Consider the following 15867-nt stretch of genomic DNA (forward strand, 5'->3'; position numbering starts at 1 on the left):
TTAAAGATAAGGTAAATACTTAACGTGAAAATATTGAAAATGCTCATGTCACACTCAAGGCAGCTAATTCAAAGAGCAGAATAAGCCTCGAAAAGGAATCTTAGCGCAGATAAATGAAGTTTAAAAGCTGTAAGTTTAATTCACTCAGAGATAAACAACTGTTATCTATCTAGGAGTCTTTTCACTGTGGCCAACTGCAAACCCTCATCAAAAATGACGGCTTTCGGCACAGCTTTTCCCTCCATACCTTACCTCTCCCTCGGGAGTTTTCATCACAAAACTCCGTAGGACTCACTGAAATGGAGGAATCTAGTGTCGTAGAATTTTCTGCTTAAGGCTACGGGAGAGTTGACAGCACCCACACATTACAGGAGAGTTGACAGCACCCGCACATGACTAGTGACCGCCAGAGGTAAAAAGTGTCCTTGGCTCCGGAACTATACCTTTCCTCTGCAGATCTGCATCAAGTTGAGGGCATTGGAAATTGTATACCTTCTCATCGTCGCGTCTCTGATAGCAGGGCCGTAGACAAGTTCAAAGCCCAGACCTCTGTCAATTGCCTTCACCAGAGATAGAGAAGAGACACCGTGAACTGTCAAAGACAAGCACACGAACGACTTCCTTTCCACTGAAGTCTCTCCACCTTCCTCCTTCCCCTCTGTACACACCTCCTACAGAGCAAGGGACTGGCTTCAACAAAGGTGGCGGACCCACACCTCTGCACCCATCCCAAGTGAGGAAAACAGACTCGAGGCTCTACCTGATTGACAGGGCTTAGGTTAGCCGTGGGAAGCTAACTCTAAAAACAGGAATCAAAGAAGCTGAGGACAGCAAAGCCAGTTCAGTGCAGTGGCGCAGAGGGCCACTGCTCCAGCAGTGGTCCAAGGAAACGGATGTGCTTCCCATGTGCAGGGAAACTGAGTCAACAGGGAGCTAAGCAACCTGACCCAAGAACGAAGGAAAAGGAGGAACAGATCTGAAGGGTCTGGGGAGCGGGAACAGGAAACCTTACAGCTAAGTCATTTACTGCACACTGTTGAATGACAGAACAAGTGCCATGACTAACTGAACTCTACGTCCAAGGAGCATGCTAACCGAGGCTGAGGTACCTGGAAAAGAACTGCGGCTGAGACTCGAATACATGTCCTCAGCCCATTCTGTTTAAGTAACGTTGTTTAAAGTTCTTTGTAGCTCCGGAGAAAAGGTGAAAGAGGTCTGGGCCCTTCAGGATCTTGCCCAGCTTGCCACATGGGCTTGGTCTTTTCATGAGGAAAAAAGTTCTTTCTCATTTAGTGTACTCTTAAGGTTGGAAAGTCTGCAAAGCATGGGAGTGGGACTGTAGTTCACCAGTACGTGATTCAGCTTCCTAGGTTAAAGGGTGCAGTGCCTGTCCATTCATAACAGATACGTTTTAAATTATTGTCAAATACTGTCAAAGCTGAGGCCTTCTCTGAGCTCTGGTACATGTGAGCAAGGGGAGTGTGAGGAAGAGAAATTTAGCAACTGCATGGTGGATGGAAGAGCACTTTCAGAGGGCAGAAGAACACCAACTGCATGGTGGATGGAAGAGCACTTTCAGAGGGCAGAAGAACACCATCAGGCTCTGGGCTTGGAGCATGCAGAGAAGGCCAGAGGCTGGGGAAGGGGAGCAGGAGTCCTGTGGTGGGAACTAAGGCTACAAGGAGTGGGAAGGGCCAGTGTGTAGATCTTAATTGCTGGTGACAAGGCTTAATCAGTCTTGCCAGCAAGAGGAAACACGTGAGGGTTTTTTTTTTTTTTTTTTACCCTGGAGGTAGGAATCAGAAACTTGCCAAAGTCATGGAGGTTATGGTGACCCTCTGAAGCAGAGGGAGGTGGATGGCTTAGTCCAGGAAGGACAGTCTCAGTCTCTGCAGCTGAGGCTCCACAGGCCTCACTACCCAGGGTCCCTGGGAGTGGAGGGACTGATCTCACAGACCCGAAGTCATCGACAGGTAGGCACTGATGGCTCCTTCTGTCCTTTCTTGAAAGATTTCCTTGTCCATGTCCCGCCCCCACCTCCTTTCTTTCCTTTTGCCTTCTGACCTTAAAGCTAGCTGCGTTTAGATTTTCCTCTGTCTCTAACTTTAGCTGGAATTTAAACACTACTTTCCCCTCTTTGGACATCCTTTTTCCCATCTCTAGTTCTCTGGCTTGTATTCCTTCTAGGAATGGCATTTGCTGCCATAATGTTGGCAGTGTAATTCAACAAACACCTCATTTCCCTGCCTAGCTTTTCGACTTCTTACATCTGGTACAACTCCTCTTCCTAACTGAAATCATCATCAGCATCATCATCATCATCATCATCAGCAGCAGCAGCAGCAACAGCAAGTATATTTTGAGTGAATGACTGCTTGTGGAAAAGAGGCCACGTGACAATGTTGTTCACTGTGGATTATCTAGGAACTGGGATGAACTTGGTAAGGAAATTCAGATAAATGAAAGCATCCCTTTGGCCACTTCAAGTTACTCCTCAGCTATTTCTTTTGCTAAAGCTAACTGGACAAAGGAGTCTGACTCCCATTTCCCCACCCTTCTAGTTAGTTACAGAAGTAAACCACAGGGCAGTAGGATGAAGACAGGAATAAAGGATGTGAGCAATGTGGTGTTGATGATCTGATCCCTAAGTGTTTCTAGTTGAGTCCATTTAAATTTCCACACCTGTATGGGAATCACAACAAAATCAAAACCCCTCTGAGGGAGAGAACTGAGGAAAACAGGACAGAATTGCCAGCTTAATTTCTTTCACATATGATTCTGGTCTTGGTACATTAATCAGGTTCACTTTAAAACTGCTAAGAACACTCGAGAGAGAGATTAAAGATAATGTGCTATTGACGGCTGTGAGCATTTCTTTCATAAAACTTTACTGTTTTAGATGAATAAAATACAGTCATTACCTGGTCTCCTGCTCCTAAGAGCATTTTTATGTAAATTGTTGTAAGCGCATCATATGATTGTTCATAATAATGTCTTTACAGAGAATGACAGTGTCTGCCTGATTGGCTTTTGTTCTCATGTCTGAACAGAAGTGCCTGAATAGGCAGATGATGAGATTTTTTTTTTTCTTACTAAGAAGAAATAATAGTCACAATGATGTCACCAAGGGCAGCCTGTGAAACTTGGGTCAGGAAATAATGGTAATAAAGTTCCAAGCACTAAAAACTTAAGCTAAGTTTTGGAGAAGAAAGAATGGAAACCAAGAGTTGATTCCAGGGCAGCATTCTGATTGCTTGCCTTAAGAATCAGTGCCCACGCTGAACTTGCAGTAGACAGCCTTCCAGCATATCACTGTTAAGATCTCCTGACTCATTGATCAAAGCCACAGAAGGAACCAGCAAGTTCTCCCTGAACCTGCTCTCACTGCCCTACCCCCTGCTGTAATTGCTTTCATTTATTTCTTATGTGTTCCTCCAGTTTCCTCACACAAATACGGGCAACTGTGAATACACGTCATAGTTTCCTTTTTCTTACCTAGAAGGTGGCTTGTTAAGTTCTTATCTTGCCGGATTTGAAAGCTTTCCCATGTCAGCTTGTAAATTTTCTTTTCTTTTACAGCTGCCTAGCATTTCTTGTAGGGGTACACCAGGTACAATGTTTAGCAAGCCTTTACTAATAGATGTGGGCTGTTTCAAATTATCAGCAGGATAAACACTAGGGTGGGACAGCTGGATACTGTGAGCGGAATTGTGTCCCCATCCAAAAAAGATTCCTAACCCGTAGTATCTCAGATCTCAGACTGTAACCTTTTTTGGGGAGAGTCAGTACAGGTGTAACCAAGATGTGGAGGTCATACTGAAAAAAGTAGGCTCCTAATCTCACTGGTGTTCTTATGAGATGACCGGAGACTCACAGGAAAACACACTGATGACAAAGAATGGCGTTACTGTGGCTGCAAAGCACCCATTGTCAACAAGTCACCACCAGCCAGGAAGACTCAATGGAAGGCTCCCTTCATAGGTTTTGGAGGGAGTATAGCCTGCTCATACCTTGATTTCAGACTTGCAGCCATGTTGTATTTGGAATATATAAATGTCTCTCCCAAGTCCACATGTTTGACACTTGGTCCCCAGATGGTGGTACTGTTTTGTGAGGCTGTGGAACCTTTAGGAGGTGGAACTCTGCTAGAGGAAGTGGGTCACTGAGGTTTTATAGACTATCCTGCTTCCTGTTCTGCATTTCCACATAAGATGCCGCAGCTGCACTGCGGCCTCACCTTCCCAGTACAGTGATGGACTGTATCCCCACAAACTGGCAGACACAAACCCTTTCTCCAGTACATTGCTTTTGTTACATTTCAGCATTGAAAGTAACTGATACAAACCTCAAGGAAGGAGCAAATGTCTTCTGTGGTATGTGACTGGGAAGAATGTCAGGACCCTGTCCTCGTCCTCTCTTTCTCTCAAACTTCTGGCTATCATAAAGTGAGAGTTGTTTTATTACATTTTCAATGTGTGTATGGTGGGCGTGCACTGACTCTCACCACGATGCACTGACTGTCCTGCTGCACACACCTCACAGTACAATTTTCCCCCCACAAAAACATGGGCACTTGTTTCTAGTTTTCTCTTTCATGAAAATAAGTGAATAAATTAACAGGGACTTTCCTGCTTCCTGGTCAGCTCACACTGCAGTCTTACACACCAGATGAAGACCACATGTAATCCAGTGCAGCCTTTCCATCCACACCTCCATCTAGCTTTTATTAAACAACGTATGCAAAATGCTCATACCGGAGGTTTTCTTTTCTTTCTTTCTTTCTTTCTTTTTTTTTTTTTTTTATGAAATAGACACTGTGTTAAATATTGCGTATACCACTTACTTGTCAATTTTTTTTTTTTTACTTTTCAGATTTTCTAAAGTGAAAATGTGAAAATCATGTGAGAAATATCAAACACTCAGCAGCAACCTTTCTGCACTTCCAGACGGAACTGGCAGATGGTGGTGTCCTGGTGCCTGCCTTGCGAGCCATTCTCCTAATGCCACCCTAGTACCCATCCACTTCTCTCATGCCTATGTTCCTGTCCGACACTGCAACTACCTAATGACTAATCATAAGCACCTTGGCCAGATTCCCCACATTAGCTCACTGCTAATTTAACTTAGATACACCAATTCAACAGTCTACTTCAGGAAGGTCTCGTAGGCTGGCAATGGGGTATTGGAAAAGCCTTGCCACAGTTGATGTACTATGGAAGCTGAGAGGTTGCTTTTATGGTAATGCACGCTCACAAGAGACTCACTTATAAACTCTCACTAACATATGTCTCTAGGAATCTAACAATCGTCATGTGCCATGAGGAATTATATGGTATGTGTTGCTCCTTTCCATATTTAGACCACATGTCACCATTTCCTCCCAGCCAAGAACACAGAACTGTGCATAAGCTTATTCAGGCAAATTGCCTAGAAAATAGGCTTCCTAGTTTATTAAGCTGAAAATGTCGTTAAATGTAACAAAAAATATATACATTGGCTGCACTGTCTAATTCTAGCTATTTCGTGGGATGCATTGGCAAGAAGATGCAAACTTGTATGGCAGAGATTGCTTTTTCAACACAAAAAATGAATACAGGAGGTCAACAAGATGACCATAAACTTAGGTCCTTTATACCTAACAGTATCTAGGTACCAAGCGCTTGGGAGGTGTTCCCATGTGTGAACCACACAGGTCTTACCCGACAGGCACAATCAGACCTGTCGGAAGCCTGGACTGAAGCCGATGACTTGACAGCCTTCATTCCTCATTTTTGAGAAGTGAGCTGCTGAATAACAGATCCCTAAGTCTGAGGTGTGATGCCTGGGGTTGAGGATGTTCACTTCATCATCTAGGAGTGCCCCACCGTCAGAGTTGGGGCTCAGCTTCTGCAGCACACTCAGGAGAGCTCTTCCATAGTTTCCCACACACTTTTGTACTTTTCAAAAACCATCTTAGTAGTAGATGTCTAGGGTTAGAACCTGAGTCATCTTACATTTTTCTACACCATACATTAGATAATTTACTCCCTCACTATTGCCCCAATACCCAGGAACAAGCAGAAATTCTTCAGGCGAAAAAGGGAGACAAAAGTGAGGAAGATATAATTCTACAAAGGGAACTGTCCACTTTGAAAACAATATTTGAATTCTGACATGGGATTTGGACTGCTTGCTAAACCTTTTCTTGAGTAATAGTTTTTCATAACATAACTGAGTTCTGGAAGTCACTATGCTAAACCATATTCCCATGTTCTGGCTGGCAAAGCAAATAGTTACCAGCTGCAGTGACCTCATAACTACCAAATCAGTTGCTGGTGTGAGGTAATACTCCATTCTATAATGGCAACGGGGGTGGGGGGTAGGTGGAGTGGGGTGTGAGACTTAGAAGGCAATATGGCAGATGGAAGATGAAAGGTATAGGAAAAGAGAAATTCTTATGGTAGGGTAATGAGAAAAAGTCTCTATTAAGAGGGAAAATAAAAGGAACTCTGAACACATGGTTGCCCTGCTGTAATGGTTCTTTATGGGAGCTAGCATGCCACAGTGCATACTGTAATTACACTCACCATTCCCTGCTGACTTCACACAACTGCCTTTTGTATCTCAATTTTCGGGTGTCTCAAGGACTCTATCTTTTTTTACTTTTTCTCTATTTCATTCGTTTGTTTGTTTTTTTAAACAGAGTTTCTCTGTGTAACCCTGGCTGTCCTGGAACTCGTTCTGTAGACCAGGCTGGCCTCAAACTCACAGAGATCCACCTGCCTCTGCCTCCCTAGTGCTGGGATTAAAGGTATGCGCCACTACTACCTGGCTGTTTTTTTTTTAACCTTTTCTTTTCCATCTTAATGCAATGTTGAAGTTTTAAATATCTATCATTATTAAATATCAACTTGAGAAATAGTCTTCATAAAACTTTTTTGGGGCGGGGCAAGGTCTCAGTGTGTTACTGTTGGTCTTGAACTTCCGGCTCAAGTGCCTCTTGAGTAGTCGGAAGTAGCAATACAATCAGCTTAGATATTTCCCTTTCGTGTGTGTGTGTGTGTGTGTGTGTGTGTGTGTGTGTGTGTGTGTGTGTGTGTGTTCGCATATGTTTATGTGCGCATGAACAGTGTGTGTGGAGGCCAGGGGTAGACACTGGGTGTCGGACCTCACACTCGAACCCAAAGCTGGCTGATTCAGTTTGTCTAGCTATCAGATTGTTTCTGTCTCAGTTTCCCCCATGCTGAGATTCTAAGCAGGTTGACATGCTGCCTGGCTGGCTTTAGTGTGGATGCTGGGGATCCAAACTCCTTGCCTCACGATTGCACAGCAAAGACTTTATCACTGAGCCACCCCGTAGCTCCCAGCTTAGACACTCTATTTTTAACTTTCTCTTTTAGTCAGCTTAGAAAACCAAAATTCTCTTTTCTGAATCTGCTCCAATTACCAGTTACCCAGGCACTGGTCTCTAGGAACACAAGTTCCTCCTGCTACTTTCTAGTCTGCAGACACAAGTTTCTACATATTCAAGTTTAGAGGAGAAAAAACAGCACTTACCACATTAATAGGGGGTCTTTTGAAGTAAAATGGTAATTTCTCTGTTACAGTTATACAGACTAAATCCACATCTAAATGCGTGCAAGCAACCTGTCAACAAGAAAAAACAGATGAACAGAAAATTGGCATGCAATGGAATGAGAAACATGGTCATACTCAATATACAGAAACATAAATAGTATGGCTTATTCCATAGGTGCCATGATGGTTCTGTGTTGAACTGTAACAAACCTATTAGAAGGCCAGTTGTTTACTATTCTTTCAGGCTTGGCTTGGATGGTTCAATTCTCAAAGGCCAGGGCCCGAAGGCCCTCTAACTCAGTTTTTTTATATATATTTTTTTTTTATATATGAATGAGTTGGCAAGTTAGGGTCAGTATCTAGAATATTACTTTTAATTATTTCAGAAAGCAGAAAGTAACCGTTCTGACAGAATCCAAGGAATTGGAAAGCCAAAATGAATGCATGCATGGTCCATCTTTTCCACAAGCTATTTAGTGAGCACATTTCTACCAGGAATTGTCCAGGGTTCTAGTTCCAGCCAGACTATACTGTGACTAAGAAACAGCATGATATGGCTGATGGCCTTCTGTTCATAGACTAAGAGAAACAATTTAACAGAGGGTTAAAGCAGAGCTGAGAGAAATTAAAGGAGAGTGCGTTTTTATCATTGCTGGTTGATTAATTCCCTGCACTCACCGCTAAGAGTTTTGAAATAGATAAAGCAACCAGGAGAAACAGAAAAATTAGGGAGGAAAGCAAATCAGTGGACAGATTATAGAGCGCAAGTCAGAAGACAGTGCCTGGACAGGCCTGGACAACAATCATTCAGCTACTACTTGATTCAGAGGTAAAAAGATGGACTGTTTTGTACCTTGTTGAAAACAGCCCTGCTGGGGCTGGGGAGATGCCTGGCAGTTAAGAACATTTATTTGTTGCTTCTTCAGAGGACCTGGGTTCAGTTCTCAGAACCTACATGATGGTTCACAACCATCTGTAATCCAGTTTCAAGGGATCCAACACCCTCTTCTGTCCTCTGTGCACATCAGGCAAACATGTGGCACACATACATGCATGCAGGCAAATACTCACAGACAAGAAAAAGCAGATGAGAAAACCACCCCTACTTAGAATGCTGATGCATACAGGCTTCATGAGCAAACCTGGTAAGCCAGTGTCTGCAGCAACAGGAGAAAGTGTATAAGAAACAAGGGGCCGGGCGGTGGTGGCGCACGCCTTTAATCCCAGCACTCGGGAGGCAGAGCCAGGCGGATCTCTGTGAGTTCGAGGCCAGCCTGGGCTACCAAGTGAGTTCCAGGAAAGGCGCAAAGCTACACAGAGAAACCCTGTCTCGAAAAACCAAAAAAAAAAAAAAAGAAACAAGGGGAAACTAAGTGTTGGTAATGCGTGTAGGACAGGCACAGCTCTTCAGCAGTGACATGTCACATCTCACCCATTTTCCTCAGAATGCCAGCTTAGGTCATTCTTGCCCTAGCCCCATGGCTCAGTGGTCACCCGAGACCACCTGGCTTGGAGATGGTCATAGTTACACGGTAAGCCTGGGAAACTATGTTGTTTTGGCAGAAGCACTTGGCTCCTAAAGAACCTGCCCATCCAACTGCTCCAGCTGTCTACCTCACAAAGAACAGAGACTGTTAAGAATGAAGAAAAGCTCTGCGGAGGAACAGAGCTGAGTTCAGCATCTGTCCAGTTTTAGGAGCACAGTAAAGAGCATGATGGCAAGACCACCAACATTTTACTTCATTGCTGCTGAGGACCAGACCAGGGTCTTGAGAATGCCAAATGCTCTACTGCCGAGCCACAGCTCCAGTAAACATTAATAATTCCTATGTTCGTACCAGCACTATCACTTATAGACATATTTTATAGGGACTTTATTATATTCTATAGCTATAAATTCCACACAGGTCAAGGACAATAGTGCGAGAACAGTCATTGCCAGGCCAATCACCAAGAGAGGACAGAAGAAAAATACTTCTATTTCACTTAATTACCGTCCCCTGGGTCTCGTACAGGTGGGAATGTGCCAGTGTTTTAAAGGACGAGGAACACTTGTAATCATGGAACTCACATACTGTACGATACAAAGAGCACGGGGACAACAAGGACAGAGGGAGAGACAGGGGACAATGAGTCAAAGAAGCAGGCAAGCATTTCTGAAAAAACACCACAGAATGCTTGCGGTGGTTGCCTCTGGAGTGAACAAGCAAGGAGTTTCGTGGGGAGGCATTTCTGAGGAGATGCACAGGAAAGTCAGTATTGGCTGCCTCTGGAGAAACTTCAACATGCTTTTTACACATACACTTCTGTGGTGGTTGAATTTATTATCATGAACATCATTAGTTTTAATGAAAAGATGGCTTTAAATGACTCCCCTGATAAAGCTGAACTGGGTTTCTTCTCATCATACATTTTTTGTTTCTTCCTCTCTCCTATGGGGGAGGCAGTTGAACAAGGAATCGGCATTGGCCAAAGGGTAGCATCGTAAGTAAGGAACTTTCAGCCACAGAGGACAGCTTCCTTTGGCTCCTCTGACCTCTTGAATGTAAAATGTTCCTAACCAAAGTACTCTGATTTACCTTCCCGTCAATCTAAGCATTCAACTGTCATTCAAAGAACTATGTGAAGCGGGGGCACACGCCCACACTCCCAGCACTGGGGAGGCTCAATCTAATACTCCCCCAAATCACTAAAATGACTGAATTATGTTTAAAATAGTTTTAGAGCTAAGTATCTCAGCTCTCTCTGAAAATTGGCAGACTGTATATGAATTTACTTAGCCATCTTTAACTTTTTTTTGGAGGGGCAGAGATATCTATGATGGTTTGAGAGAAGTTTGTCCCTATAAAAATGTACAATCATATGCATATTTTTACTGTTGTGGAACATAAGGCACAGGAGGGTAGGGCTCAGCCATCCCTTTGCCCTGGAGGTCTTTCATTGATACCCGCGCTTATCATACCACACAAGAAAAAGTCAGGCTTGCCAAGGCAGAGAGGTGTTCATAAACAGTAGCTCTCAACTGTACATGTGCACAAAATTCACCTAAAAACTATCACAAATGGCTGGCTAGGCTATATTTCCAGGGATTCATTCAGTACATAAGACCTAATAATCTGTAACTTAGTCCCAGATAAATCTGAAGCTGAAAGACACAGACCATTATCTTGAGAGATGCTGACATTCTACAACAGCATCCTGCAAAGGCCAGGTTTGAAAGACTTCAGGAGTAGTACAAAACCACAACTTTTTAACGCTACTTCTCTGCTGGTGTGGTCGATGTCCTGGATCTCACTTTGTAAACAAGCTGGCCTCAGATACAGAGATCCACCTGCCTCTGTCTCTGAAGCACTGGTAATGGAATGCTGGTAGTAAAGGCCTGTGCCACCACACCTGGTCCACAGGTCTTTGATGATTAAGTACTTGCTTCTACTCATTCCTTAATCTATAACAAAATACTTGAGAATTAGTATCATCTTTCATTTCATAAAAGAAGCCACAAAAACCAGGGTAGTGTGGTGTGTCTATGTGTTCACACACAGGCATCTCAGATAATGTGTGGTTCTGTGGTGTTTCTATCAACATAATTAGCAATTGACGCTAAACCCTGAGATACTGCATCAGTCTCCTTAGTCAATGGCTCCCTCTACTGGATAAACTTGGGATAAAAAGAGCTGTCTATAGTTTTAGGACAAATTTTGCTTAAAAAAAATGGTCAGCCCTGAAAACATACATACAAGTAACATTATATGGAATCAATAGGTTATATTTAGGAATATATATGTATATACAAATACATATATGTATGCAATAGAAATTAATTTGAAAGAGAGTGGGGAGGGGTATACAGAAGGTTTTGGAGGGAGAAGGGAAGAGAAAAACCTAATTAAATCACAATCTCAAAAATAAATAACAACAAAAGAAAATACCACAGTTAAAAAAAAGGGGCTGTAAAGTTTAAAAATGTAAGACCAGTATTTTTTTCCTTCAATACTGTTTTGGCAGAGGGATCTTTTTTGAGGCTAAGTTAGGAAAACATTCATAACTCCATCTAAAAGTAATTATACCTCATTTTTCTCAGTATTTCTTAAAAAACCATTCCTTAAAAGAACATTTCAGTGTCCCCCCACCACTGCAATCATTTGAAAGAACAGGGCAGTTTATCTTGAAGACAAAATGAGCCCATGTGCTAAGGTCCTTCTTTTCTGAAAAAGCAACAGGTCAATTCTAAAAGAACAAAAGGAATTCAAGTCCCAAAGGCTCAGGAAAGGGAAGGGGAATCACATTAGTACATGGAGGAGTTCCCTGAGAGCGTCTGGAGGACCAAGGGCTGACACGCACACTGGCACACGGGTTACACCTCAGAGCTTGCGAAGGGGGAAGCTGGACCACAGAGGGGCTTGCCCTTTTCTTCTCTCACAGGCAGGAGGAGATTAAGCCCAAAACTGAAGTGGTTACTGAGTAGAAAGGAATGAATTTACCAAGGAGACATTTCAAATGAACAAAGTGTCGAGAAAGAAACAGGAGAAAAGTCATGAGCTCTTTCACACTGAACCCATCAAATGTCTACTAGGATGACTTTGGGTGCAAACCGAAAATACAGTTTCCAGATGAGGCCTGTGATGGTTAGCTTTAATTGTAACCTTTACACAACCTACAATCACTTGGTGGTGTGGGATAGTTTGATCACATCCTGACACTCCCAAGACTGACAAAGTTTACTTTGAATCAGGGGGTGGAGCTAGCTACTAGCTAACAAAAATTAACTATAGAGAGTTTGGAGGACCAAGGACATATAGAGAGACATAGGAAGTAGTAGGGTGGGGCTTAGAGTCTTAGCCCTTTTGGATTGAGGAAGCACAGAGAGAGGAGGTCACTGTTCAATTCTCTGCTGCTTCTCTGATCATTCAGGTTCTTACCCTGATATCAGACTCCCGAGTTTTTATTGATAAAGAATAATTAGATAAACTCTTTAACCTGGGAAGACAGTCTCAATGAGGGACTATCTACATTGAGTTGGTCATGGATTGTGTCTATGAGGAATTATTTTAATTAAGACAATGTGGGAAGACCCAGCCCACTGTGGGCAGCATCACTCCCCAGGCAGGTGGTAGTGTGGTGATGGTAGTGTCTTGGATGTTGAAGAATGGAGAAATCGAGCTGAGTTCAAGCAACCAGGTGCACATATGTGCATTCCTCTCTGCTTTGGACTGTAGACATCTATCAGCAGCTGTTTGAAATTCCTGCTTTGCTTCTCCATAATGACAAACAGTAACTAGTCCTTTTTCCCTGTGGCTTTTTGTCCAGTTATTTGATCCCAGCAACAGAAATGAAACTAGAATTGAGAGGAACAGGGCATCTACTGTGGTAGAACAACAGACTTACACCATGAGAAACCATTATTCTCTTTCACCTGTCACTTACATGAAAAAGTTTTTCTGTCTTTGGAAACACTGCAACAATATCGTACAGCCGGACCCTTGAAGAAGTTGCTCTCTATAAGACAAAATGAATGTTTATCACACAGTAACAAAAAAATATAAACAGATGCCTGGTCATCTAGCAACACCCAACATCCTCAACCTTAAACCAATCCTCCTGCCTCAGCCTCCTGGGGTCTGAGTCACCACATCTGGCTGCAAGTCCCTGTGTTCACAACACTCACTCAAGAGCTGACACAGAAGAGCATAAACATGAAAGTCACTGATCATGGTTAGATTTTCATGACTGACTCAAAAGTAACAAAAGTGGGAGCCTTTAGGGAACAAAGGTCCTTTCTAACCCGGATCTGAAACCGGAGAATACGGAGAAATGTTGTTACTTGTTTTTCTTTTCTTTTTTTTTTTTAAATAGAACTAAGAGTAAATCCCGAGACAGCTTTATATTGTGCAAAGTTATTAATCTATATTATTATATTAATCTTTTTTCCATGATAATAAATATGACTAAGCTCTAGAAGGTGCTGTAAGCTTGCAGCCTTCTGTGTATGGGAAAAGGGAACATGAAGACAGCTCATCCCCAGTTTCTTGGAGTAAGAAAGAATGTAACGCCGGGCGGTGGTGGCGCACGCCTTTAATCCCAGCACTCGGGAGGCAGAGCCAGGCGGATCTCTGTGAGTTCGAGGCCAGCCTGGGCTACCAAGTGAGTTCCAGGAAAGGCGCAAAGCTACACAGAGAAACCCTGTCTTGAAAAACCAAAAAAAAAAAAAAAAGAAAGAATGTAACTTATTTTTTATTTTACAGCACCCACAGTTAAAAAACTTTGAATTTAAGGAGACTGGAATTTTACAGAGAATTTGGATATTTTAGAGAAGCTTGAACTTTGAGAGAGACTTTGAATATTTTAAAGAGAGTAAAATTTTCTAAAAAAATTTTACTTATATATTTTGTATGAGTGCTCTGCATGTATACTTGCATGCCAGAAGAGGGCATCAGATCCTATTACAGATGGTTGTGAGTCACCATGTGGTTGTTAGGAATTGAACTCAGGACCTAAGGAAGAACAGCCAGTGCCCTTAACCCATGAGCCATACCTCCAGCTCCTGTCTTTTGTTTTTGAGACAGGGTTTCTCTGTGTATCCTTGGCTGCTCTGGAATTCACTCTGTAGACCAAGCTGCCCTTGAGCTTGGAGATCTGCCTGCCTCTGCCTCCTGACAATTGGAATGAAAGGCATGTGCCACCACTGCCTAACGAGACTGGCTTTTTGTTGTTTTCAAAACAGGGTCTTTCTGTGCAACCCTGGCTGTCATGAACTCACTCTGTAGACCAGGCTGGCCTTGAACTCACAGAGATCACCTGCCTCTGCTTCCTGAGTGCTGGGATTAAAGCAGTGCAGCGCCACTGCCCATCGAAACTGAACTTCTAAAGTGTTTGAATTTTTTTTTTTTTTTTTTTTTTGGTTTTTCGAGACAGGGTTTCTCTGTGTAGCTTTGTGCCTTTCCTGGAACTCACTTGGTAGTCCAGGCTGGCCTCGAACTCACAGAGATCCGCCTGGCTCTGCCTCCCGAGTGCTGGGATTAAAGGCGTGCGCCACCACCGCCCGGCGTGTTTGAATTTTTTAAGACTGTGGGACTTTTAAAAGTTGGAATGTTTTATATTATGATTAATATTACATATATGAGATCCTGGGGATGAACAAGAAAGGAAAGGTTATAGTTTAACAGTGATGTGTTTGTGTGTGAAGCTGACAAGAGGTCAATTGTGCTAATTTTATGTCAACTTGACAGCTAGAGGCATTTGGGAGGAGGGAACCTCAACTGAGAAAATGCCCCCATCAGAGTGGCCTGTGGTTAAACCTGTGGTGCATTTTTTTTGAATGATGATTGATGTGGGAGGGCCAGCTAATTATAGGCAATGCCACTCTTAAGCTGGTGGTCCTGGGTGCTATAAGGAAGCAGACTGAGCAAACCATGAGGAGCAAGACAGTAAGAAGCGTTCCTCATGGCCTCTGCACTAGTTTCTCCCTCTAGGTTTCTACCTCAAGTTCTTGCCCTGACTTCCTTTAATAAAATGATGGACTACGATGTGGAACTGTAAGCTGAAATCAACAACTTTCCTGCACAAGTTGCTTTTGGTCATGATGTTTTATCACAACAAAAGAAATCCTAACTAAGACAGCCTTCAATGGAATTAGCATTTTCCCCCTAGACATAGCTAGATAAGACTATTTCATGTGTTGTGGGTAATTCACATGACTGTAGCACACAAGCTCACAATGAAAATACTGCTCAATATAAATTAATGCCAGACGTATAAGAAAATACTTTTGTTCCAGGACAGGAGAATATATCAGTAAATCACAGTTACTGCTTACAGGGAAAACCTCAAACCTGACATTGTATATGAGAATGAAAAATACATAATCTCTGAATGCTGGAATAATGTATGGTATTTCTCTGTCCGTTTGCACCTTCTAACTTTTTGGAAGAGACACATTATATTGTGCAGCTTCTACACACACAGGGAGAGCAGGAAGGTGTCATGGATTTGAGGGATACAGGGGGTGGAAGAATGGGGTGAGATAAACTGTGACAATATTAGTTAATATAGTTTAGAAGGCCAAACACAGGAAAACAATGAACTCACCAAAACATTACAGTGGGACGGGTCTGTAACTATAATTGTCAATCTAGTCAAAATTTTAATCGGTCTTGATTTTCCCTATAAACAAAGACACATCATTAAAAAAGATAAAACACAATTGAGTCATCCTTTTCACCAATGGAAAACAGTAAAAGTTACAGAGAAAAGATCAACAAAGCATGCTTTTCCACAGGAATTTGTAAGAGCAGAAGAAAATACTATGTGTAT

The 15867-nt window shown here is 42.6% G+C and overlaps 1 protein-coding gene across 4 annotated transcripts in view; it reads right to left on the reverse strand.

The window, feature by feature from the left end:
- The window catches only part of Rpp30 (ribonuclease P/MRP subunit p30), a 28156-nt gene that overhangs the window by 8777 nt on the left and 3512 nt on the right, over positions 1 to 15867 (reverse strand). For 3 of the 4 annotated variants that reach the window (XM_052761233.1, XM_052761235.1, XM_052761234.1), the window contains exons 4-7: positions 15643 to 15717; positions 12982 to 13053; positions 7537 to 7626; positions 444 to 560 (exon numbers count right to left, since the gene is read on the reverse strand). In XM_052761233.1, the coding sequence (XP_052617193.1) occupies positions 444 to 560; positions 7537 to 7626; positions 12982 to 13053; positions 15643 to 15717 (354 nt within the window). The remainder of the gene's footprint in view (positions 1 to 443; positions 561 to 7536; positions 7627 to 12981; positions 13054 to 15642; positions 15718 to 15867) is intronic. The other variant, XM_052761237.1, reaches the window with a different exon arrangement.

The sequence above is a fragment of the Peromyscus californicus genome, unplaced genomic scaffold (genome assembly GCF_007827085.1).
Source record: "Peromyscus californicus insignis strain IS unplaced genomic scaffold, ASM782708v3 Scaffold_4__1_contigs__length_199733344, whole genome shotgun sequence".
Lineage (NCBI taxonomy): Eukaryota > Metazoa > Chordata > Mammalia > Rodentia > Cricetidae > Peromyscus > Peromyscus californicus.